The following is a 25263-nucleotide window of genomic DNA, read 5'->3' on the forward strand; positions in this document are numbered from 1 at the left end:
CGGGAAGCCCCCGACACCAATTTCTGGGCCAATGTGATGAAATAACTCTGTGTTCTGGCATTTGTATTGTCTGTTGTTGTACTTGTTAATGTCTGGAATGTTCTACAGGTGTAACCACTAATGCTCCTCCCTAGCCCCGCCCCTCTGGATCCTCCGGTTTGGTGTGAGTCTTACTTATAAGAGCTGGGTCTTACTCATAAGGGCTGGGTTGGTGATGAATGATGGTTGCCCTGTGTTAACTTGATGCCATGTTCTTACTTAATAAAAGCCTTTAGTTTTAAGCTTTAACCTCACAGATTCAGGCAGTTATTTGGCACCCATTTTTCATGCAGTATGATTTTTGCCATTCCCATTTGCAACATTTTATCTTTCCTGCCTCTTACAAAAGTACAGGGTGTTCTTTCTATTCCTTCCTCCCCTCCTAACCTCCCACCCCCCCCCCACCCCCCTGCTTCCTGGTACCAATCTGGTCAATCTCCACTTAACCTTCTCTGCGCTAAGGAGAACAATCCCAGCTTCTCCAGTCTCTCCACATCACTGAAGTCCCTCATCCCTGGTACCATTCTGGTCAATCTCCCCTTAACCTTCTCTGCTCTAAGGAGAACAATCCCAGCTTCTCCAGTCTCTCCACATCACTGAAGTCCCTCATCCCTATTACCATTCTGGTCAATCTCCCCTTAACCTTCTCTGCTCTAAGGAGAACAATCCCAGATTCTCCAGTCTCTCCACATCACTGAAGTCCCTCATCCCTATTACCATCCTGGTCAATCACCACTTATCCTTCTCTGCTCTAAGGAGAACAATCCCAGCTTCTCCAGTCTCTCCACATCACTGAAGTCCCTCATCCCTATTACCATTCTGGTCAATCTCCCCTTAACCTTCTCTGCTCTAAGGAGAACAACCCCAGTTTCTGCAGTCTCTCCACATGACTATCTGTTCATTCTCTCTAGGAGAGACAGACAGCTCCGATGGAGGATTCCCGAGCACCGGAGGAGAACGTCCTCGAGTCGCCGGAGAGCCCCCGGAATGGGATTGGCGCGAGCTGCTCCGAGGAGGAGGAAGAGGAAGAGGAAGAGGACGAGGACGAGGAGGAGGAGGAAGAAGAGGAAGAAGAGGAGGAGGAGGAGGACGGTCTGAAGGAGTCCCCAGGCGTCTGGAAGAGCTTCATCTGCTCCCAGTGCGGGAAGACCTTTGACTGTTTCGGCGGGCTGGAGGAGCACCAGGCGATGCACCGGGAGAAGGAGCCGGTGGAGTGCGCGGACTGCGGCAAGCGGTTCGCCCGTGCCTCCGACCTGCTCAAGCACCAGCCCCGCCACACGGGGGACTGGCCGTTCCGCTGCGACATCTGCGGCCGCGGCTTTGGCCTCTTGCACAAGCTGGGCGTCCACTGGCGCGTCCACACCGGGGAGAAGCCCTACCCCTGCGACACCTGCGGCAAGCGCTTCGGCAGCAGCGCCGTCCTGGCCGTGCACCGCCACACCCACACCGGCAAGAAGCCCTACCCCTGCGGCACGTGCGGCAAGCGCTTCGGCCGCTCATCCGACCTGGCCGTGCACCGCCGCACCCACACTGGCGAGAAGCCCTACCCCTGCGGCACCTGCGGCAAGTGCTTCAGCCGCACCTCCATCCTGGCCACCCACCGGCGCCGGACCCACGCCGTGGAGAAGCCCTACCCCTGCGACACCTGCAGCAAGCGCTTCTTCTGCGCCTCCGACCTGGCCGTGCACCGCCGCATCCACACCGGCGAGAAGCCTTACCCCTGCGGCAGCTGCGGCAAGCGCTTCCGCGGCGCCTCCCACCTGGCCGCGCACCGCCGCACCCACACTGGCGAGAAGCCCTACCCCTGCGGCACCTGCGGCAAGCGCTTCAGCAGCGCCTCCAACCTGGCCACCCACCGGCGCCGGGCCCACACCGGGGAGAAGCCCTACCCCTGCGACACCTGTGGCAAGCGCTTCGGCGGCTCCTCCGAGCTGGCCGTGCACCGCCGCACCCACACTGGCGAGAAGCCCTACCCCTGCGGCACCTGCGGCAAGCGCTTCGGCAGCACCTCCAACCTGGCCGTGCACCGCCACACCCACACCGGCGAGTCCCGCTACCGCTGCCAGATCTGCGACAAGGGATTCAGCAAACGCTGCCGCTTGAGGCAGCACGAGCTCAACCACACCGACGAGAAGCCTTAGCCCTGCAGCACCTGCGGCAAGCGCTTCGGCTGCGCCTCCGGCCTGGCCGTGCACCGCCGCACCCGCACCGGCGAGACCCCTTACCGCTGCCAGATCTGCGGCAAGGAATTCGGCCAGCCCTCCAGCTTCAGCCGGCACAAGAAGGCAGTTCACCGCCTGGGGAAGTGATCGGCGGCGTTTTGGGGCCTCGGCCGACGGTTGGAACCTGCCTTGGTGACTTTACGTGGAACTTGCAGCTCCGAGACTGACCATCCGGCCCAACCGGTCCGCGCCGGTGTTTCTGCTCCACGCCAGCCTCTCCTCATCTCACCAAATCCTTCTATTCCTTTCTCCCTCGTGTGTTTATCCAGCCTCCCCTTAAATGCTTCTGTACTATTCACCTCAACCACTCCCTGTGGTAGCGAGTTCCATATTCTCACCACTCTCTGGGTAAAGAAGTTTCTCCTGAATTCCCCATTGGATTTATTAGTGACTGTCTTCTATTGAAGTCCCCTAGGTCTGCTCTCCCCCACAAGTGGAAACATCTTCTCTACGTCTACCCGATCGAACTCTTTCATAATCTTAAAGACCTGTATCAGGTCACCCCTCAGCCTTCTCTTTTCTAGGGAAAAAGAGCCCCAGCCTGTTCATCCTTTCCTGATTGTTGTAACCTCTCAGTTCTGGGATCATCCTAGTAAATCTTCTTTGCACCTTCTCCAGTGTGTGTCTATCCTTTTTATAATATGGAGACCAGAACTGTGAACAGTGGTCCAAGTGTGGTGTAACAGGTATATGGAGACCAGAACTGTGCACAGTGCTCCAAGTGTGGTCTAACCAAGGTATATGGGGAACAGAACTGTGCACAGTGCTCCAAGTGTGGTCTAACCGAGGTATATGGAGAGCAGAACTGTGCACAGTGCTCCAAGTGTGGTCTAACCAAGGGATATGGAGATTGAACTGTGCACAGTGCTCCAAGTGGGTTCTAACCAAGGTATATGGAGACCAGGACTGTGCACAGTGCTCCAAGTGTGGTCTAACCAAGGTATATGGAGAGCAGAACTGCAGAGTGCTCCAAGTGTGGTCTAACCAAGGGATATGGAGATTGAACTGTGCACAGTGCTCCAAGTGGGTTCTAACCAAGGTATATGGAGACCAGGACTGTGCACAGTGCTCGAAGTGTGGTCTAACCAAGGTATATGGAGACCAGAACTGTGCACAGTGCTCCAAGTGTGGTCTAACCAAGGGATATGGAGACCAGAACTGTGCACAGTGTTCCAAGTGTGGTCTAACTGAGGGATATGGAGACCAGGACTGTGCACAGTGCTCCAAGTGTGGTCTAACCAAGGGTTCTCTACAAGTTTAACATAACTGCTCTGCTTCTGAATTTGATAAGAGTATAGATGTAGGAATGAAAGTAAAGTTTAGGTCTTATTAATTAGGAACATGGAAATTGACGCTTAGTGTTAGGGGGATTAAATACATGGGGTTACAGGGATAGGGTGGGATATGTGTTGGTGTAGGGGCTACGGGGATCGGGTGGGATATGTGTCGGTGCAGGCTCGATGGGCCGAAATGGCCTCTATCTGCACTGTGGGGTTTCTGTGAATCTGTGAATTGGGTTTTAAACGGTGAAATTTTAGAAAAGAAAGATTTGCATTTATGTAGCACCTTACGCGACCTCGGGACGTCCCAAAGCTCTTCCCAGCCAATGAAGTATGTTTTTGACGTGTGGTCACTGTTGTAATATAGGAAAAGCGACAGCCAATTTGCGCACAGCAAGCTCCCACAAACAGCAATGTGATAATGACCAGATCGTCTGTGTTTAGTGATGTTGGTTGAGGGATAAATATTGGGCCCCAGGACACCGGGGAGAACTGCTGTGTTTCGATATAGTGGCCCGCTGGCGTTCTAGAATTGTAACAACAACCTGCATTTATCCCGTGCCTGTAATGTAGTAAAGCATCACAAGGCTCTTCACAGGAACGACTTGATGCGCTATCAACAATACCAAAGGCTTCGAAATGGACTTATATGAAGTAGGCTTTTATTGACTAAGAACTAGGGCATGCCTCTGCTAGTGAATCCATCCTAAGAGCTCCCTGGGGAAGGGTGGTGAGTCACCTTTATACCCGGGCTTAGGGGTGGAGCCAGGGGCTGAGACATGCCTGGACTTGTACAGGTTAACAGTGGTTTACCACACAGGCATGTACAGGTTAACAGTGGTTTACCACATTCACCCCTCGTTTAAAAAAGAGTCCGGCGGGGTGAAGTGTTTCAAAAGTTCATATACGAAAGTCTCTCCGGGGGTCTTGTCTGCCGTAATGATCTTCGTGGTGCCGGTTGCGGCAGTTCTTTGCCTGCGGCCGCTTCTCGCGTGGGACGGAGCACTGGCGTGTCGTCCTCTCGGGGTAGGGATGGCACCGGCATGTCGTCAGTTCGTGGTAGACACCCCGGTGGTGCGTCATGGGTAGTGGAGGTAGTGGATGGTGATCGATGGTGTTTCGGGTGGTACCTGAGGGCGCGAGGTCTCGAATTGAGACTGTGTCCTCCCGCCCGTCAGGATACGCCACGTAGGCGTACTGTGGGTTGGCGTGGAGGAGGTGAACCTTTTCGACCAGGGGGGTCCGTCATATGGCTCCTCACGTGTTTCCTGAGCAGGACGGGTCCCGGAGACGTCAGCCATGGCGGTAGTGATGTCCCTGAGGTGTATTTCCTGGGGAAGACGAACATCTTCTCGTGAGGGGTGGCGTTTGTGGCAGTACAGAGCAGTGATCGTATGGAGTGGTGTGCATCGGGGAGGACATCTTGCCAGCGGGAGATTGGGAGGCCCTTGGATTTTAGGGCGAGCATAGCGGTCTTCCACACCGTTGCGTTCTCCCTCTCTACCTGTCCATTACCCCGGGGGTTGTAGCTGGTAGTCCTGCTCGTGGCTATGCCCTTCTCGAGCAGGTACTGGCGCAGCTCGTCGCTCATGAACGACGAGCCCCTGTCCCTGTGGATGTAATTGGGGAAGCCAAATATGGCGAACAGGTCGTGGAGGCACCTGATGACTGTGGCGCTGGTCATGTCCGGGCAGGGGATGGCGAAGGGGAAATGGGAGTACTCGTCAATAATATTGAGGAAGTACGTGTTGCGGTCAGAGGAGGGAAGGGGCCCCTTGAAATCGACGCTGAGACGTTCGAAGGGGCGGGTGGCTTTAATCAGGTGTGCCCTGTCTGGCCTATAAAAATGCGGTTTGCATTCTGCGCAGACCTGGCAGTTCCTGGTCATGGTCCTGACCTCCTCGATGGAGTAAGGCAGGTTGCGAGCTTTAATAAAGTGGAAGAACCTGGTGACCCCCGGGTGGCAGAGATCATTGTGGAGGGTCCGTAGCCTATCGCCTTGTGCGTTGGAACATGTCCCACGGGATAGGGCGTCTGGGGGCTCATTAAGTTTCCCGGGCCGGTATAAGATATCGTAGTTGTAGGTGGATAACTCGATCCTCCACCGCAATATCTTATCATTTTTGATTTTCCCCCTTTGTCTGTTGTTAAACATAAATGCTACTGACCGTTGGTCAGTGAGCAGGGTGAAACGTTTACCGGCCAGGTAATGCCTCCAGTGCCGTACAGCCTCCACTATCGCCTGGGCCTCCTTCTCGACTGAGGAGTGTCGAATTTCGGGGCCCTGGAGGGTCCGTGAAAAGAAGGCCACGGGTCTCCCCACCTGGTTAAGGGCTGCGGCTAGGGCGAAGTTGGATGCATCGCTCTCCACTTGGAAAGGGATGGACTCATCCACTGCGTGCATTGTGGCCTTCGCAATGTCCTCTTTTATGAGGGTGAAGGCCGCACGGGCCTCTGCCGTCAGGGGGTAGGAGGTTGACTTGATGAGGGGCCGGGCTTTGTCCGCATAGTTGGGCACCCACTGGGTGTAGTAAGAGAAGAACCCTAGGCATCTCTTCAGGGCTTTTAGGCAGTGGGGGGGGGGGGTAGTTCCAGGAGGGGGCGCATTCGGTCGGGGTCGGGGCCGATGACTCCGTTTTCCACCACGCAGCCAAGAATAGCAAGGCGCGCGGTGCGGAACATACATTTTTCTCTGTTGTTTGTCAGATTCAGCCGTTGGGCCGTACGGAGGAATTTTTCTAGGTTGGCGTCGTGGTCCTGCCGGTCATGGCCGCAGATGGTGACGTTGTCTAGATAGGGGAAGGTGGCCTGCAGCGCGTTCTGGTCAACCATCCGGTCCATCTCCCTTTGGAAGACCGAGACCCCGTTGGTGACGCCGAAGGGGACTCGGAGGAAGTGGTAGAGGCGACCGTCAGCCTCGAAGGCCGTGTATTGGCGGTCCTCAGGCCTGATGGGGAGCTGGTGGTATGCCGACTTCAGATCAATCGTCGAGAATACCCGGTATTGTGCTATCTGGTTGACCATGCCAGATTTGCGGGGAAGTGGGTATGCGTCTAATTGCGTGTATTGATTGATCGTCTGGCTGTAATCAATAACCAGGCGCTGTTTTTCGCCGGTCTTTACTACCACCACTTGGGCTCGCCATGGGCTGGTGCTGCCCTCGATAATCCCTTCCCTCAGGAGTCTTTGTACTTCTGATTTAATAAAGCTCCTATCCCCGGCACTGTACCGCCTGCTTTTAGTAGCAATTGGCTTGCAGTCTTTGGCGAGGTTAGCGAACAATGGGGGGGGTTTGACCTTCAGGGTGGACAGGCTGCATACTTTGCGCGGCGCCGTGTTTAAATTCTGCTGGCTGCAGACTGTAAGTGGGGGCAGGGGCCCGCCATATGCCATCGTGACGCTCTCCAGATGGCACTGGAAGTCTAATCCTAGCAGTACGGGAGCGCAGAGCTGTGGCAGGACGAGGAATTTAAACTCTCTGTACTCCACGCCGTTCACTGTCAGAGTCGCTACACAGTAGCCGCCGACGTCCGCCGTATGGGACTTTGAGGCCATAAAGACCTGGTGGCGTGTGCGCATAACCGATAGGGAGTAGCGTCGCACCGTGTCGGGGTGGATGAAGCTCTCCGTGCTTCCGCAGTCGAAAAGGCAATTTGTGGCATGGCCATTTACCTTTACGTTCATCATGGACCTGGCTAGTTGATGGGGCCTAGATTGGTCCAGGGTGATGGAGGCCATCGTCGAGGTCGGTGGGTTGCTGTAGTATTCGCCCGCGCCGAGGGCCTGGTCCCGAGATGGTGTCCAAGATGGCGGCTCCCCCTCGGCTGGTGGTGTCCAAAATGGCGGCCCGCACGGCTCACACGTGGTTGGTGGGGTCCAAAATGGCGGCCTGTACAGTTCACACGCGGCGCTGCTGGAATTGGGGGTCGATTTCGCCTTGCACACTCTCGCGTAGTGGCCTTTCTTGCCGCATTTGGAGCAGGTCGCGTCCTTTGCTGGGCATTGCTGTCTGGGGTTCTTGGCCTGGCCGCAGAAGTAGCATTTCTGGCCTCTGGTCATTGCAGCTGTAGTTGGGCTGCTGGCGGCTTGTGGCCTTACCGGGTCCCAAGATGGCTGCTCCCGTGGCATCCACGTGGCCATCCAGTCAGGGGGGTAGGCGTCCATGCTCTGGAGGGCCACGTCTAACGAGTTAGCGAGGGCCACCGTCTTCTGCAGGTCAAGCCCCCTCTGTTCCAGCAGCCTCTGCCGAGTATAGTTGGACCTGATGCCGGCTACGTAGGCGTCTCGGATCAGGTCTTCCGTGCGTTCCTTGGCCGTCACCGCTTTGCAATTACAGTCCCGGCCGAGGACTCTCAGTGCCAGTAAATATTCAGCGCCCGATTCCCCGGGGCGCTGTTTTCGGGTAGCCAGGAGGTGTCTGGCGTAGACCTCGTTAACAGGCCTCACGTATTGTTCCTTTAGCGTCGCGATGGCGGCCGCGTAAGTAGTGGCGTCTCGGATGATCGAGTAGACTCGGTGGCTCACCCGTGAGTTCAAGACAAGCCGTTTCGCGTCATCTGTAGTGACGGTAGTGCTGGAGGCCTCCAGGAAGGCTTCGAAACAGCTCAGCCAGTGTTCAAAGTTATTGGCTGCATCTGCTGCTTGAGGATCCAGGTCTAAACGTTCCGGCTTCAAGATTGGCTCCATGTCGAAAATTAGTCAATAAAATTGATGCGCTATCAACAATACCAAAGGCTACGAAATGGACTTATATGAAGTAGGCTTTTATTGACTAAGAACTAGAGCATGCCTCTGCTAGTGAATCCATCCTAAGAGCTCCCGGGGGAAGGGTGGTGAGTCACCTTTATACCCGGGCTTAGGGGTGGAGCCAGGGGCTGAGACATGCCCGGACTTGTACAGGGTTAACAGTGGTTTACCACACAGGCATGTACAGGTTAACAGTGGTTTACCACACGACTGTAGGGGGTTTTCCTCGAGAGGTTTCCCTGAGGTTTCTCTCTCTAGAGGCCTCTCTCTCTTGCACAGTAAACCTTGAGTGGTTCGACCCACTCGCCCCTTAGATTCTATACTCTGGACTTAGGCGCAGGAACTACAATGTAGAGAAAACGCTTGTAGACCAAGTTTGATGAAACAAAATGAAATGTTATTGCATAAGGAAAAATATCAAATCAAATGCAAGCAGATAAGGGAGTACATGGGAGGGAAAAACACAAACAAATCATAACGACACAGTACTAACTAAAGCAAATACAGGCATCTTATACTCTACAAAGATCATCATGAAATAAGGAAACACGGAACATCGAGGGACAACAACTCATGTTAATTGTACCCTTAAAATCCACCCCCTTATTAAACCTATCTAGATCTGATTGTGAAGGGCCAGAAACATGCTCACCAATCCCACTAGGAAGTGCAAGGTTTTGAAATCAAGTCTGTGTTTGGTCCTTTCAGGCGTTTCGTCTCCACGTGGATCGTGGAGCCCCTGCCAGCTGCGCCACACCTCTCTCCTGAGGTGGGGGTCGGGGGCGGCTGGACACCGGCGGGCCTGGATGTCGGCGGGGTCGAGGATCGTCGGCTCGACCCTGGTTAGAGGAGCCTTGGGCTGGCTCCCATCGCTTCTTCAGGTTTCTTTTCTCTCTTCTCCCAAATTGGGTCGATGGCCTCTCGTTCCGGCAACGGCCCGGGGATGGTCGATGATCTCCCGATGTGCTTCCCCGGGGCGGAACACCGGCTTCGAGACGGCCTTCTCGATGATGGCTTTCTTCTTCCTCCTGCGAGTGCCTGCTGCTTCTTCTGGCTGTCCGGATTCAAGCTGTGTGTCTGAGCTCAAACTGCAGGCTTGCAACTCTCTGCGTTCCAACTCGCTTTGGCCTCTCTACCTCTCCAAGCTTGCCCCAACTGCCGAAACGTCTCTCCAGATATACCTTTCTTCCAGAGGCTTCACTTCCCGCCCAAAATCAGGTTAGTCTTTGTTTTATTTTTGGCGGGCTGCGAGCACAGTGGGGTAGCCATTATATTTTAAAATGTCTCAAACGGCTGGTAACAGGCCCATCTCTGGTCTGGAATTACCTTCATTGTTTTTAATGGCCTGCTGATCTCGTTATCTAGTCCTGGGTGCTGTTCTCGTGAATATGAAATTGTCCCCTTTTGTCTGGGGCAACATTTTGATGGCCTCTGTCTCCAGGCCGATCTTGACTAGATCTGCATCTAATCCATATGCATACGCGTGGGTCTGGTTTCGTTCTCTCAGAAACGGCTTCCAGAACACACTGTGGGTTGAATCCACAAATCTGTCTGAGGTTGCGCAGGAACCATTTTAAAGTGTCCCAATAAGCTGGTCACATGGTATGGCGGCCATTTTGTATGCTCCTTTTTCTGGGCTTCTTTTAAAACAGTCTTTAAAATCACGGCCTCTTCTGCCATTTGACCCTTATTAATACAAAGTCCAATTTTGCGAATCCTACACGACTATCAATTAAAAATTTGACACCGAGCCACATAAGCAGCTATTAGGACAGGTGACCAAAAGCTGGTTCAAAAAGGTCGGTTTTTTAAGGAGCGTCTTAAAGGAGGAGAGAGAGAAACATAGAAGATAGGAGCAGGAGTAGGCCATTCGGCCCCATCGAACCCGCTCCGCCATTCAGTGAGATCATGGGGTAGATTTTCCCGAAACTGTCGGGAAGAAGGCGGGACTTACCCTTTCGGGTTTTTGACCCGCCTACTTCGACGCCCGGCCAATCCGCGCGATTTTCCCTTGATTGACCTTGTTGAGCCCGCCCAGCGGGGCTCAGCATGCCAATTAAGGGCCACCCGGCAACAGGTGACGTCACAGACTGCAATTTCATCTGTCAAACACTGACAGTCTGAGTTCTGACATGTGTCATTCTGCACAGACTCAGTTAGAACTCTTACCGGCACGCAAAGCTGAAAGCTGTCACTTTTCACAGATCGCAGCCGTTCAGCTTTAAGTACCGGCTGAGTGATGCGCTCCCGACGGCTACAGCAAGAAAGGCTGTGAAGGTAAGTACAGGTAAGTAAAAGTTCTTTACACACTTTAGACACACCAAACACACTTACCTTTGCACTCATGCACCCATCACTCACCTGAGCGCCAACATCGCGACCCCCTCCAACTCCTTCAACCCGACGGCCCGCCTGCTCTAACCTGGCGTGGTTTGGAGCTGTCGGGAAACCCACACGAAATCCCTCAAAATAGGGATTAGGCTAAAAACTGCCTGTTAACTACCTGTTAACAGGCAGTTAATTGGCACTAATCCCTTCCCGCCTGGTTTCGGCGGGTCCCAGTGCGGGGCGGGTACCCGCCGCCTCTGAAACTTACGTGGGACGGGGTTTTGGGCGGGATGGTGTCGGGACCACCAAATTCGGGATTTCCCCCCCCCCCCCCCCCCACGCCTGAAACCCAGCCTGACGGCTCCACGGAAATCTAGTCCCATGGCTGATCATCCAAACTCAGTACCCTCTCCCTGCCTTCTCCCCATATCCCTTGATCCCTTTAGCCTTAAGAAATATATCTAACTCCTTCTTGAATATATTTAATGAATTGGCCTCAACTGCCTTCTGTGGTAGAGAATTCCACAGGTTCACCACTCTCTGGGTGAAGAAATTCCACCTCATCTCAGTCCTAAATGGCTTACCCCTTATCCTTAGACTGTGACCCCTGGTTCTGGACTCCCCCACCATCGGGAACATCCTTCCCGCATCTAGTCTGTCTAGTCCTGTTAGAATTTTATAAGTTTCAATGAGATCCCCTCTCATTCTTCTAAACTCTAGCGAATATAAGCCTAATCGACCCAATCTCTCTTCATACGTCATTCCTGCCATCCCAGGTATCAGTCTGGTGAATCTTCACTGCACTCCCTCCATGGCAAGAACATCCTTCCTCAGATAAGGCGACCAAAACTGCACACAATACTCAAGGTGTGGTCTCACCAAGGCCCTGTACAACTGCAGCAAGACATCCTTGCTCCTGTACTCGAATCCTCTTGCTATGAAGGCCAACATACCATTTGCCTTCTTAACTGCCTGCTGCACCTGCATGCTTACCTTCAGCGACTGGTGCACAAGGACACCCAGGTCTCGTTGCACTTCCCCTTCTCCCAATCTATTGCCGTTCAGATATAATCTCCCTTTCTGTTTTTGCCACCAAAGTGGATAACCTCGCATTTATCCACATTATACTGCATCTGCCCAATCACTCAACCTGTCCAAATCGTACTGGAGTTTCTCGGCAACCTCACACGCCCACCCAGCTTTGTGTCGTCTGCAAACTTGGAGATATTGCATCTAGTTCCCTAGTCTAGATCATTAATATATATTGTGAATAGCTAGGGTCCTAGCCCAACTGCTCCGTGCCGGTGTGTCTGCTCCACACGAGCCTCCTCCCACCCCTCTTCATCTCACCCCATCACCATATCCTTCCATTCCTTTCTCCCTCGTGTGTTTGTGTGTCAGCCTGTGGCTCAGTGGGTAGCACACTCGCCTCTGAGTCAGAAGGTTGTGGGTTCAAGTCCCACTCCAGGCACTTGAGCGCAAAAATCTAGGCTGACACTCCCAGTGCAGTACTGAGGGAGCGCCGCACTGTCAGAGGTGCTGTCTTTCGGATGAGACGTCAAACCGAGGCCCCGTCTGCTCTCTCTCTCTCTCTCTCTCTCGATTCACCAGACTGATACCTGGGATGGCAGGAATGACGTATGAGGAAAGATTGGGTCGATTCAGCTTATACTCGCTGGAGTTTAGAAGAATGAGAGGGGATCTCATTGAAACTTATAAAATCCTAACGGAACTAAACAGACTAGATGCAGGAAGGATGTTCCCGATAGGAAGGCAGGAGTAGGCCATTCGGCCCCTCGAGCCTGCTCTGCCATTCAATGCGATCATGGCTGATCATCCAAACTCAGTACCCGGTCCCTGCTTTCTCCCCATATCCCTTTAGCCTTAAGAAATATATCCAACTCCTTCTTGAATATATTTATTGAATTGGCCTCTACTGCCTTCTGTGGTAGAGAATTCCACGGGTTCACCACTCTCTGGGTGAAGAAATTCCTCCTCATCTCAGTCCTAAATGGCTTACCCCTTATCCTTAGACTGTGACCCCTGGTTCTGGACTCCCCCGCCATCGGAAACATCCTTCCTGCATCTAGTCTGTCCAGTCCTGTCAGAATTTTATAAGTTTCAATGAGATCCCCTCTCATTCTTCTAAACTCCAGCGAGTATAAGCCCAATCGACCCAATCTCTCCTCATACGTCATTCCTGCCATCCCAGGTATCAGCCTGGTGAATCTTCGCTGAACTCCTTCCATGGCAAGAACATCCTTCCTCAGATAAGGTGACCAAAACTGCACAATGGCGGAGGAGTCCAGAACCAGGGGTCACAGTCTAAGGATAAGGGGTAACCCATTTAGGACTGAGATGAGGAGGAATTTCTTCACCCAGAGAGTGGTGAACCTGTGGAATTCTCTACCACAGAAGGCAGTTGAGGCCAATTCATTAAATATATTCAAGAAGGAGTTAGATATATTTCTTAAGGCTAAAGGGATCAAGGGATATAGGGAGAAGGCAGGGACAGGGTAATGAGTTTGGATGATCAGCCATGATCTCACTGAATGGCGGAGCAGGCTCGAGGGGCTGAATGGCCAACTCCTGCTCCTATTTTCTATGTCTCTCGGGTGGACATAAAAGATCCCATGGCCACTATTTCGAAGAAGAGAAGGGGAGTTATCCCCGGTGTCCTGGTTCAATATTTAATCCCTCAATCAATGTGACAAAAAAACAGATTACCTGGTCATTATCACATTGCTGGTTGCGGGAGCTTGCTGTGTGCAAATTGGCTGCCGCCTTTCCTACATTACAACAGTCACCACACTTCAAAAAGTACTTCATTGGCTGTGAAGTGCTTTGAGACATTCAGTGGTCGTGAAAGGCGCTATGTAAATGTTTCCCCTTAAATGTATCTATACCATTCGCCTCAACCACTCCCTGTGGTAGCGAGTTCCACATTCTCACCACTCTCTGGGTAAAGGGGTTTCTCCTGAATCCCCCATTGGATTTCTTGGTGACTAGCTTTTATCGATGGCCCCTGTTCTGCCCTCGCAACGCGATTCTATGCAGAGCTAGACAGATAGCGAACAACTCGATATCTTCCAATAAAATCACAAGGCTTGACTTTTCTTGTAACGCTTTACTGAACGATTCTAATTGTAAAACTGAAATACAACACAGAAATGGAAGCACACATTAGTATACAGGCGCATAACTGATATGTATACACAGATTTAGGTACGCCTGAGCAACACAGTACATTTAGTAAACTGGGAGGCATTCTCTTTAAATTAGCCCTGTACATAGTGTATGAAAATACAGCTACTAGTTAATCAGCTAGACAGAGAAAAGTTACAACTAAACATTTTCTACAACATGCAGTGCACATTAATCATCCATAGCATTCTAAAATACTTACAGACAAACAATTTCCAAGACTCAAGCATGGGGACAATACAACTGCTCGGAGCCTGTGCTGCTGTAGGAGCACCGTGATGTAGGTCTGTGTCCCAGCGAGGACTCCACGAGGACTACGTAGCAGTCCTGTGGGGAGCGTGATGACCTCATCACGCTCGGTAGCGTTGTCCGCGCTTGGGGCGTCACGTGATGCGCGTGGTCGCGTTTCTGGCCGTGGAGGCCGAAGTCGGGAGCGGGAGCTGGAGGCCAGGCTGAGCCGATGCTTGCCGCGGGAGCGGAAGATCGCGTCGCTCCCGGCGGCTGGTAGATGCGGCCAAAGACGCTAGGCCGGGCTGTGCCGGCAGCCTTTCTGGAAGGCCGAGTCGGGCCGGCAGCCGCCTCACGCACGTCACGTCGTACGTGCCGTGACGTCAGCACGCTACGTTGTACGTGACGTGACGTCAGCACGCTAAGGCGCGTCTTAAAGGGGCAATGGCCCTAAAAGGTAAGTTAAAGGGGCAATGGCCCCAACAGGTAGGTTATACATATATAAGTAAGTTAAATACATACAGTGAGGTTAAGTTAGAGGGAGAGGCAGCACACTCCCCGCTTGGTACAATTCCATTGTACCACTACAGATACAAAATAAACCTGAAGAAAACGTCCTTTGGCTGCAACATACTCAGAGTCCGTTCTCTAGGTTACTTCAGAAAGGAGGATCTCTGAGACTGGCCTCAGAAACACTTTGATAGGCCCCTCCTTGACAATCTTCACCTCCACCTTGCGGGACCCTCTTGTCCCTGGTCGGCAGAGTTTTGACAACCAGGCCCACTGGCCATTCATTTCTGCGTGCTTGGCTGTCTTTCAGCAAGACAACGTCTCTCACTTTGACGTTTGGCTTGTCTTCTGTCCATTTCCTACGGCTCTGTAGGGTGGACAAATACTCTCCTCTTTGCTTGGGGAATGTCTGTCCCTCTTCAAGACATTTGAATTCCTCCTTGAAGACATCATGCTGGACAGAGCGAATGATCACACCTTTGGCTTGTGAAGGCTCACTTGTGCTGGATACTTCTTTAGAACATTTCCATCCTTTGCGTTCTATGTTGTCCGAATTCCCCTTGAAGGATGCTGCTACATGAATGAGTCGGGCTGTGGTTCGGCAGAGTGTTCTCCAGCTTGAGAATCGCTCGAAGCTTTGTGAGCCCAACTGAGATTCTGAGGCTTTGGTGACCAGGGTCGTAACTTCAGGCCGAATCTCAGTATCAGCTTCAGGCTCCACAAGGGTGAAGGGATTGGACTCAGGAGTCTCCTCTGTGTTGACATTAGACAGGAAAGAGGGGCCCGAGAACCAACTGCTTTGCTGTAGGTGTGCTGCTGGTATAGACCTGGTAGCATGGTCTGCAGGGTTCAGGTCTGTGGAGACATAGCACCACTGGTCAGGGTGAGTGGATCGTCTGATACGAGTCACCCGGTTGGAAACATACACGTAAAACCTTCTTGTGGAGTTGTGGATGTAACCAAGTACAATCTTGCTGTCCGTGAAGAACTTGACGGCGCCCACATCGATGTCAATCTTGTCTCTGATCAACTGTAGGTTCCATTTTGCTTCTTTTTCTGGGAGGAGTGGAGCATCCCACTCACTCTGATCCGATGAGAGTTCCCGTACTAATGCTTTTCCTTGCATTGTTATGGGAGCTACGAACCCCAAAGGGTCGTACAAACTGTTGACTGTGGACAGGATGTCTCTCCGTGTGAATGGCCTTTCTTCACGGGACACCAGGAATGTGACGCTGTCTGTTTCCAGGTTCCAGGAGAGCCCCAGGCTCCGTTGAAGTGGGGGAGGATCCACTCCAAGGTGCAAATCCTTCAGATCCTTGGCACGGTCCTCTGCAGGGAAGGCTTCCATCACCTGTCCACTGTTCGATGCTACCTTGTGTAGTCTCGGGTTGGACTCTTTCCATGGCCAACAACTTTCAGGACGGCCATCTAACTCCAGAAGGCCCGAACTCAACAACTCTCGGCGGATAAGGCACCCAGCGAGGTCCTGTGTACCCTGTGGCTCGGGTGAGGACTGCTTGGCTGGATTGGCCGAGTGCTGTGGAGGTCTCTGTAGGTAAGTCTTGCTTGTTTCTTCTCCTTTAAGCTCAGTGTCTCCAAAAACAGGCTGTTTGCTACTGTGTTGAGTAGCTGGTTCTGCGTTGAGATAGTTGGATGTTTCCTTGGAGAACAATTTGGAGTGTTGTTGGACACACTCACTTGTACGTTGCACTGGACTGAGGGGCTGTCCCAGAACATATGTTTCCTGGCTGGGCTCCCCGCCTTCGTTCTCCTCACCTTCTTCATAAGCTGCGGCTTTAGCTTTAGCGGCAGCGGCAGCTCTCTGGCTTTGGAGAATGTGGAGACTGGCAGCGAGGTCAGCTCTCTGCTTCATAACCCTAGCTTCTTTTTCAGCAAGGGCCAATTGAGCCTGGGCAGCCTTTGCCTTGGCACGTGCTTTGGCGGCTGCAGAAGCTGTCGATGACGACGGTCTGCTGGACTGCCGAGATGATCTAGTGGATACTTTAGAGGACTGTGCTGTCTGCTTCATCACACTAGCGTCGAGGTCAGCTCTCTGCTTCATCACACTAGCGTCGAGGTCGGCTCTCTGCTTCATAAGGTCAGCTTTCTGCTTCATCATACTAGCTTCGAGGTCGGCTCTCTGCTTCATAAGGTCAGCTTCTTTTTCAGCGAAGGACAATTGAGCCTGGGCAGCTTTTGCCTTGGCACGTGCTTTGGCGGCTGCAGAAGCTGTCGATGACGACGGTCTGCTGGACCGCCGAGATGACCTAGGGGATACTTTAGATGGCTGTGACTTGGCATCGTTTGCTAGTAGAGGCTCATGCTTCTCGCTTGACTGGTCGACGTCCTCTAGGGTATATTGTTTTCCTGAGCGTAGACTCATGGTAGCTGAGTGGTATCTTCCTGCGCTTGAGCCCGCTGTGCTGTTGTCTTTTTACTGTTCTGCCCTCGCAACGCGATTCTATGCAGAGCTAGACAGATAGCGAACAACTCGATATCTTCCAATAAAATCACAAGGCTTGACTTTTCTTGTAACGCTTTACTGAACGATTCTAATTGTAAAACTGAAATACAACACAGAAATGGAAGCACACATTAGTATACAGGCGCATAACTGATATGTATACACAGATTTAGGTACGCCTGAGCAACACAGTACATTTAGTAAACTGGGAGGCATTCTCTTTAAATTAGCCCTGTACATAGTGTATGAAAATACAGCTACTAGTTAATCAGCTAGACAGAGAAAAGTTACAACTAAACATTTTCTACAACATGCAGTGCACATTAATCATCCATAGCATTCTAAAATACTTACAAACAATTTCCAAGACTCAAGCATGGGGACAATACAACTGCTCGGAGCCTGTGCTGCTGTAGGAGCACCGTGATGTAGGTCTGTGTCCCAGCGAGGACTCCACGAGGACTACGTAGCAGTCCTGTGGGGAGCGTGATGACCTCATCACGCTCGGTAGCGTTGTCCGCGCTTGGGGCGTCACGTGATGCGCGTGGTCGCGTTTCTGGCCGTGGAGGCCGAAGTCGGGAGCGGGAGCTGGAGGCCAGGCTGAGCCGATGCTTGCCGCGGGAGCGGAAGATCGCGTCGCTCCCGGCGGCTGGTAGATGCGGCCAAAGACGCTAGGCCGGGCTGTGCCGGCAGCCTTTCTGGAAGGCCGAGTCGGGCCGGCAGCCGCCTCACGCACGTCACGTCGTACGTGCCGTGACGTCAGCACGCTACGTTGTACGTGACGTGACGTCAGCACGCTAAGGCGCGTCTTAAAGGGGCAATGGCCCTAAAAGGTAAGTTAAAGGGGCAACGGCCCCAACAGGTAGGTTATACATATATAAGTAAGTTAAATACATACAGTGAGGTTAAGTTAGAGGGAGAGGCAGCACAGCCCCTATAGCTCTGGTCTCGGCCACAAGTGGAAACATCTTCTCTACGTCTACCCTATCGAACCCTTTCATCATCTTAAAAGGCCTCTGTCATGCCACCCCGCAGCCTTCATAGAACAAATGTAAGAAGTCACACTACACCAGGTTATAGTCCAACAGTTTTATTTGAAATCACAAGCTTTCGGAGCGCTGCTCCTTCGTCAGGTGAAGTGGAGAGATGCATAAAGACACAGCTTATGTAGTCAAGAGAATAATGCCAGGTGATTACAGGTAATCTTTCTAACTGCCATTTATCACACCTCGGCAGAGAGATAATCACAGCAATCAAAGGAGTGAATGGTGTCCAAACAGGTTAGTCAGGAAAACATTACATCAAAGAACAATGAGGTGGGGTCACAAGGGGTTTGAAAGCTTGTGATTTCAAATAAAACTGTTGGACTATAACCTGGTGTTGTGTGACTTCTTACATTTGTCCACCCCAGTCCAACACCGGCATCTCCACTTCATAGAACAAGACAACACAAGAGGCGGCCATTCGGCCCATCGTGCCAGGGCGGCCTTTTGCGATGAGTATAACCTCGCAGTTCTGTGCAAGGAGATAAGTGGCTGGGGCTACATTGACCATGAGTGATTAATTGTACAACTTTAGTGAGCAGGGTAACAAATCTAGTCAGAGGGATCAATTAACTGTGGCGGGAGAATGAAGTCTCGTTTGTGATTCACAGCAACAACTTGCATTTATATAGCACCTTTAACACAGTAAACCTTCTGAGGAGAACAATCCCAGCTTCTCCAGTCTCTCCACATCACTGAAGTCCCTCATCCTTGGGACCACTCAATGAGACGTCAAACCGAGGCCCCCGTCTGCCCCCTGAGGTGGACGTGAAATATCCCACGGCCACTATTGGAAGAAGAGCAGGGGGGAGTTCTCCCCGGTGTCCTGGGCTCAATATTCATCCCTCGACCAACATCACTAAAACAGGCGATCTGGTCATCATCACATTGCCGTTTGTGGGAGCTTGCTGTGCGCAAATTGGCTGCTGCGTTTCCTGCATTACAACAGTGACCACACTTCAAAAAAAGTACTTCATTGGCTGTGAAGCACCTTTGGGACGTCCTGAGGTGGTGAAAGGCGCTATAGAAATGCAATCTTTTTTCTTTAAAATTGACACCGATCCACATAAGGAGATACTGGGACCGGCGACCAAAAGCTGGGTCAAAGAGGTCGGTTTTAAGGAGCGTCTTAAATTGGGAAAGAGAGGCGGAGAGGTTTAGGGAGGGAATTCCAGAGCTCAGGGCCCCAGGCAACAGAAAGATGTGCAGCACAATCTCCAACAGGCACTGTGTACAATCCGGCCTCTTGCGTATCCCCGATTTTCATCGCTCCACCATTGGCACCCACCAAGCTATTGGCAAAACATTCCAAGTGCCAACAACTCTCCCCGGTTATCAGTACCAATTTTAAGTTGGTTGACTCCCCTCATCACCAATCCTGGGCCAGCGGGACTTGTCTTTCCCTGTTCCTCCCGTCAAACTCCTGCACAATCTGCTCCGCCATTCCATTAGATCATAGCTGATCTGCATCTCCCCGCCTTGGTTCCGTAGCCCTCAATACCCTTGCCAGTAACAACTCGCATTTATCCCGCGCCTTTAACGTAGTAAAACGTCCCAGGGCGCTTCACAGGAGCGCAAGTCAGACAAAATTTGACACCGAGCCACATATGGAGATATTAGGGCAGTTGACCAAAAGCTGGGTCAAAGAGGTCGGTTTTAAGGAGCGTCTTAAAGGAGGGGAGAGAGGCGGAGAGGTTTAGGGAGGGAATTCCAGAGCTCAGGGCCCCAGGCAGCTGAAGGCACGGCTGCCAATGGTGGAGCGATGGAAATCGGGGATGCTCAAGAGGGCAGAATTGGAGGACCGCAGAGATCTCGGAGGGTTGTAGGACTGGAGGAGGTTACAGAGATAGGGAGGGGGACGAAGGCCATGGAGGGATTTGAAGAGGAGGATGAGAATTGTAGGGCTGGAGGAGGTTACAGAGATAGGGAGGGGGTGAGGGCCATGGAGGGATTTGAACAGGAGGATGTGAATTATTGGGGCTGGAGGTGGTTACAGAGATAGGGAGGGGGCGAAGGCCATGGAGGGATTTGAACAGGAGGATGAGAATTGTAGGGCTGGAGGAGGTTACAGAGATAGTGAGGGGACGAGGGCCATGGAGGGATTTGAACAGGAGGATGAGAATTGTCAGGGCTAGAGGAGGTTACAGAGATAGGGAGGAGCAAGGGCTATGGAGGGATTTGAACAGGAGGATGAGAATTTTAGGGGCTGGAGGAGGTTACAGAGATAGGGAGGGGGGCGAGGGGCCATGGAGGGATTTGAACAGGAGGATGAGAATTGTAGGGGCTGGAGGAGGTTACAGAGATAGGGAGGGGACGAAGACCATGGAGAGATTTGAACAGGAGGATGAGAATTGTAGGGCTGGAGGAGGTTACAGAGATAGGGAGGGGGGCGAGGGCCATGGAGGGTTTTCAACAGGAGGATGAGAATTGTAGGGCTGGAGGAGGTTACAGAGATAGGGAGGGGGACGAAGGCCATGGAGGGATTTGAACAGGAGGATGAGAATTGTAGGGCTGGAGGAGGTTACAGAGATAGGGAGGAGGGAGCGAGGGCCATGGAGGGATTTGAACAGGAGGATGAGAATTGTGGGGGCTGGAGGAGGTTACAGAGATAGGGAAGGGCGAGGGCCATGGTGAGATTTGAACAGGAGGATGAGAATTGTAGGGCTGGAGGAGGTTACAGAGATAGGATGGGGACGAGGGCCATGGAGGGATTTGAACAGGAGGATGAGAATTGTAGGGCTGGAGGAGGTTACAGAGATAGGGAGGAGGGAGCGAGGGCCATGGAGGGATTTGAACAGGAGGATGAGAATTGTAGGGCTGGAGGAGGTTACAGAGATAGGGAGGGGGCGAGCGCCTCAAATCTAGGGCCCATCAATATAAGATAGTCACGAATAAATCCAATCGGAAATTCAGGAGAAACTTCTTTACCCAGAGAGTGGTGAGAATGTGGAACTCGCTACCACAGGGAGTGGTTGAGGCGAACAGCACAGATGCTTTTAAGGGGAAGCTGGATAAACACAGGAGGGAGAAAGGAATAGAAGGATATGGTGATGGAGTGAGATGAAGTGGGGTGGGAGGAGGCTGGTGTTGACGGGGTGAGATGAAGAGGGGTGGGAGGAGGAGGCTGGTGTTGACGGGGTGAGATGAAGAGGGGCGGGAGGAGGCTGGTGCTGATGGTGTGAGATGAAGAGGGGTGAGAGGAGGCTGGTGTTGACGCGGTGAGATGAAGAGGGGTGGGAGGAGGCTGGTGTTGATGGGGTGAGATGAGGAGGGGTGGGAGGAGGCTGGTGTTGACGGGGTGAGATGAAGAGGGGTGGGATGAGGCTGGTGATATACCTATCAATTCCTCCAATAAAAGGCGAAGAGTTACGAAGGTGACTAAAGGTTTTTATTGACTAAATAACAGAGCCCACTCTCGTGGGTGATCCGATCCAAGCAGGAGGAATACCAGTCAGTCGCTCACCTTTATACCTGGCCTGGTGGGTGGAGCCAAGGCGGAGTCGGCGGTGGTCATCCCAGGTATAGCAGTGTGGCAAGAGGCGACCTCGTACCGTGATACAATAGTGGTCAGTGATACAGTTATAACGAACAGTGGTGAACAGTGCTAACTACTAACAGTGATACGATAGTGAACGTGGTTTACCACATTCACCCCTTGTTTAGAATTAAGTCCGGCGGGGTGAAGTGTACTACCAATTCTGGTAGGTCAGTCTGTCCGGAGGCTTCGTAAGCCTCTCCGATCGCCGCAGCGGTGGTGTTGCCTTATCCGGTGCTGGTGCCTTATCCGGTGTTGATGCTGGTGTTTGCGTGGTCGGCGAGGGCTCGTGGGGTTCCGGCATGCCGTCTACCTGGGCTGGGGTTGGAGGGGGTGGTGGCGGTGTTTCCAGATCGGCTGAGGGTGCGAGGTCTCGTAGGGAGACAGTGTCCTCCCGCCCGTCTGGGTACGCCACGTAGGCGTACTGGGGGTTGGCGTGCAGGAGGTTCACCCTCTCGACCAGGGGGTCCGTTTTATGGGCCCTCACGTGTTTCCGCAGCCAGACCGGCCCCGGGGCGGTCAGCCAGGTTGGTAGAGTGGTTCCCGTAGTCGACTTCCTGGGGAAAACGAACATTCGTTCATGGGGGGTGGTGTTAGTGGCCGTGCAAAGTAATGACCGGATGGAGTGCAGCGCTGTCGGGAGGACTTCTTGCCAGCGGGAGGTTGGGAGGCCCTTAGACTTTAAGGCTAAGAGGACGGCCTTCCATACCGTCGCGTTCTCTCTTTCCACCTGACCGTTACCTCTGGGGTTGTAGCTGGTGGTCCTGCTTGCTGCAATACCTCTCTCTAGGAGGAATTGCCGGAGTTCCTCGCTCATGAAGGAGGAGCCCCGGTCGCTGTGTATATAGTTCGGGAACCCGAACAAGGCGAAGAGGGCATTCAGGCACTTGATGACCGTGCTACTGGTCATGTCGGGGCAGGGGAAGGCAAAGGGGAAACGGGAGTACTCATCAACGATGTTGAGGAAGTACACATTACGGTCAGAGGACGGGAGGGGCCCCTTAAAGTCGATGCTCAGGCGCTCGAAGGGGCGGGTGGCCTTGATCAGGCTTGCTCGGTCCGGCCTATAGAAGTGCGGTTTGCACTCCGCACAGGTCTGGCAGTTCCTGGTCATGGTCCTGACCTCCTCGATGGAGTAGGTCAGGTTGCGGGCCTTAATGAAATGGTAGAGTCTGGTGACTCCGGGGTGGCAGAGCTGGTCGTGGAGGGTCTGAAGCCTATCGATATGCGCGCTGGCGCATGTCATTCGTGAAAGGGCATCAGGAGATTCGTTCAGCTTGCCTGGCCGGTACAAGATCTCATAATCGTAGGTGGAGAGCTCGATTCTCCATCTCAAAATCTTGTCATTCTTGATTTTGCCCTTCAGCTTGTTATTAAACATGAAAGCCACCGAACGCTGGTCGGTGAGGAGGGTAAATCGTTTGCCTGCCAGGTAGTGCCTCCAGCGCCGTACTGCCTCCACGATCGCCTGGGCCTCTTTCTCGACCGACGAATGTCGGATCTCGGGGCCCTGTAGGGTCCTTGAGAAGAAGGCCACTGGCCTCCCCTCCTGGTTTAGGGTGGCGGCTAAGGCGAAGTCGGATGCGTCGCTCTCCACCTGGAAGGGGATGGACTCGTCCACTGCGTGCATCGTGGCCTTGGCTATGTCTCCCTTAATGAGGGAGAAGGCCACGCACGCCTCCTCCGTGAGGGGGAAGGAAGTGGCTTTCAGGAGGGGTCTGGCTTTGTCCGCGTAATTGGGTACCCATTGGGCATAGTAGGCGAAAAGCCCCAGGGTTCTCCTAAGTGCTTTAGGGCAGTGGGGGAGGGGTAGCTCCATGAGGGGGCGCATTCTTTCTGGGTCGGGGCCGATGATTCCGTTCTCCACTACGCAGCCGAGGATGGCAAGGCGTGTGGTGTTAAACACGCATTTCTCCTTATTGTAGGTGAGGTTCAGCCGTTGGGCCGTACGGAGGAATTTCTCCAGATTCGCGTCATGTTCCTGCCGGTCGCGGCCGCAGATAGTGACGTTATCTAGGTAGGGGAATGTAGCCTGCAGTTCGTTCTGGTCAACCATCTGGTCCATCTCCCTTTGGAAGACCGAGACCCCATTAGTGACACCGAAGGGGACCCTAAGGAAGTGGTATAGGCGCCCATTCGCCTCGAAGGCGGTATACTGGCGGTCCTCAGGGTGGATAGGGAGTTGGTGGTAGGCCGACTTCAGGTCGATGGTCGAGAATACTTTATACTGTGCAATCTGATTGACCATGTCAGATATGCGGGGGAGGGGGTATGCGTCCAGCTGGGTATATCTGTTTATGGTCTGGCTGTAGTCGATGACCAGGCGGTTTTTATCGCCGGTCTTTACGACTACGACCTGGGCACGCCAGGGGCTGCTGCTCCCCTCGATAATGCCCTCTTTCAGGAGGCGCCGCACCTCAGAGCTAATGAAGGCTCTGTCCCCGGCGCTATACCGCCTGCTCTTGGTAGCGACGGGTTTGCAGTCAGGGGTAAGGTTAGCAAACAGAGAGGGTGGCGGGACCTTGAGGGTGGAGAGGCTGCAGGTGTTACGCGGTGGGCGGTTTAACGTTTGCTGGTTGTTGACTGTGAGTGGGGGGAGGGGTCCACCGTATGCTAGGGTTACGCTTTGGAGGTGGGATTGGAAGTCCAGCCCTAGTAGGACGGCAGCGCAGAGATGGGGGAGGACGAGGAGTTTAAAGTTTTTATACTCCGTGCCCTTAACCGACAGGGTCACGACACAGTAGCCGCTGATGTCCGTGGCGTGGGACCTCGATGCCATCGAGATTCGGCTGCGCGTTGGTAGGACAGAGAGGGAGTAGTGGCTCACCGCGTCTGGGTGGATGAAGCTCTCCGTGCTTCCGCTGTCGAACAGGCAGGTCGTGGCGTGGCCGTTCACTTTGATGTCCATCATTGACTTGGACAGATGGTGCGGGCGGGCTTGGTCCAGGGTGACGGAAGCTAGTGTGTAGCTGAGCGAGTCGTTGTCATCTGCGGGCGAGGCGGTCGGGCGTGGTGAGTAAAATGGCGTCTCCCACGAGGTAGGGCAAAATGACGGAGAAGATGGCTGCCCCCGTAGCTCACAGGAGGCACTATTGCGGTCGGTTGCCTTAATCAAAGATGGCCACCCCCATGACTCATGTGTGGGGATGCTGGCCTCAGTTGCCCTAAACAAAGATGGCCGCCCCCATGACTCATGTGTGGGGATGCTGGCCTCAGTTGCCCTAAACGAAGATGGCCGCCCCCATAGTTCGCATGCGGCACTGCTGGCCTCTGAGGATCCGCTCCTGCAGGCCTTGGAGAAGTGGCCTTTCTTCAGGCAGGTTCTGCATGTGGAGTTCTTGGCTGGGCAGCGCGACCTCGGGTGCTTCTCCTGGCCACAAAAAAAACAGCCGGCGGCCCGATCGCGGATGCCCGATGTCGGGGCCGGTGCCGGGGGTGGCGGGGCCGGTCGGGTCCGGGACGCCGACGCAGAGGTAGGTCCCGGGGGCGGCGCTGGGAAGGGTGCTGTGGTAGGGGTCGGGCCCGAGTCCCAGGGTCGCGAGCAGTACCTGGTGAATGCTTCCTGATCTTGGTGGGCCACTTCCAGGGAGATAGCGAGGGCTTCAGCTTTTTCCATGCTGAGGTCTTTAGCTTCCAGCAGTCTTTGCCGTGAGTACTCGGACCG

The 25263-nt window shown here is 53.3% G+C and overlaps 1 protein-coding gene across 1 annotated transcript in view; it reads left to right on the top strand.

Moving 5' to 3' along the window:
* Window positions 1-25263, top strand: part of LOC147084846 (uncharacterized) — a 46358-nt gene that overhangs the window by 14175 nt on the left and 6920 nt on the right. The window contains exon 4 of the mRNA XM_085979347.1: window positions 951-2179. Coding sequence (XP_085835473.1) covers window positions 951-2179 — 1229 coding nt within the window. The remainder of the gene's footprint in view (window positions 1-950; window positions 2180-25263) is intronic.

The sequence above is a fragment of the Somniosus microcephalus genome, unplaced genomic scaffold (assembly GCF_052327205.1).
Source record: "Somniosus microcephalus isolate GS21.2 unplaced genomic scaffold, FLI_Smic_1.0 unresolved_chr9, whole genome shotgun sequence".
In the NCBI taxonomy this organism is placed as follows: domain Eukaryota; kingdom Metazoa; phylum Chordata; class Chondrichthyes; order Squaliformes; family Somniosidae; genus Somniosus; species Somniosus microcephalus.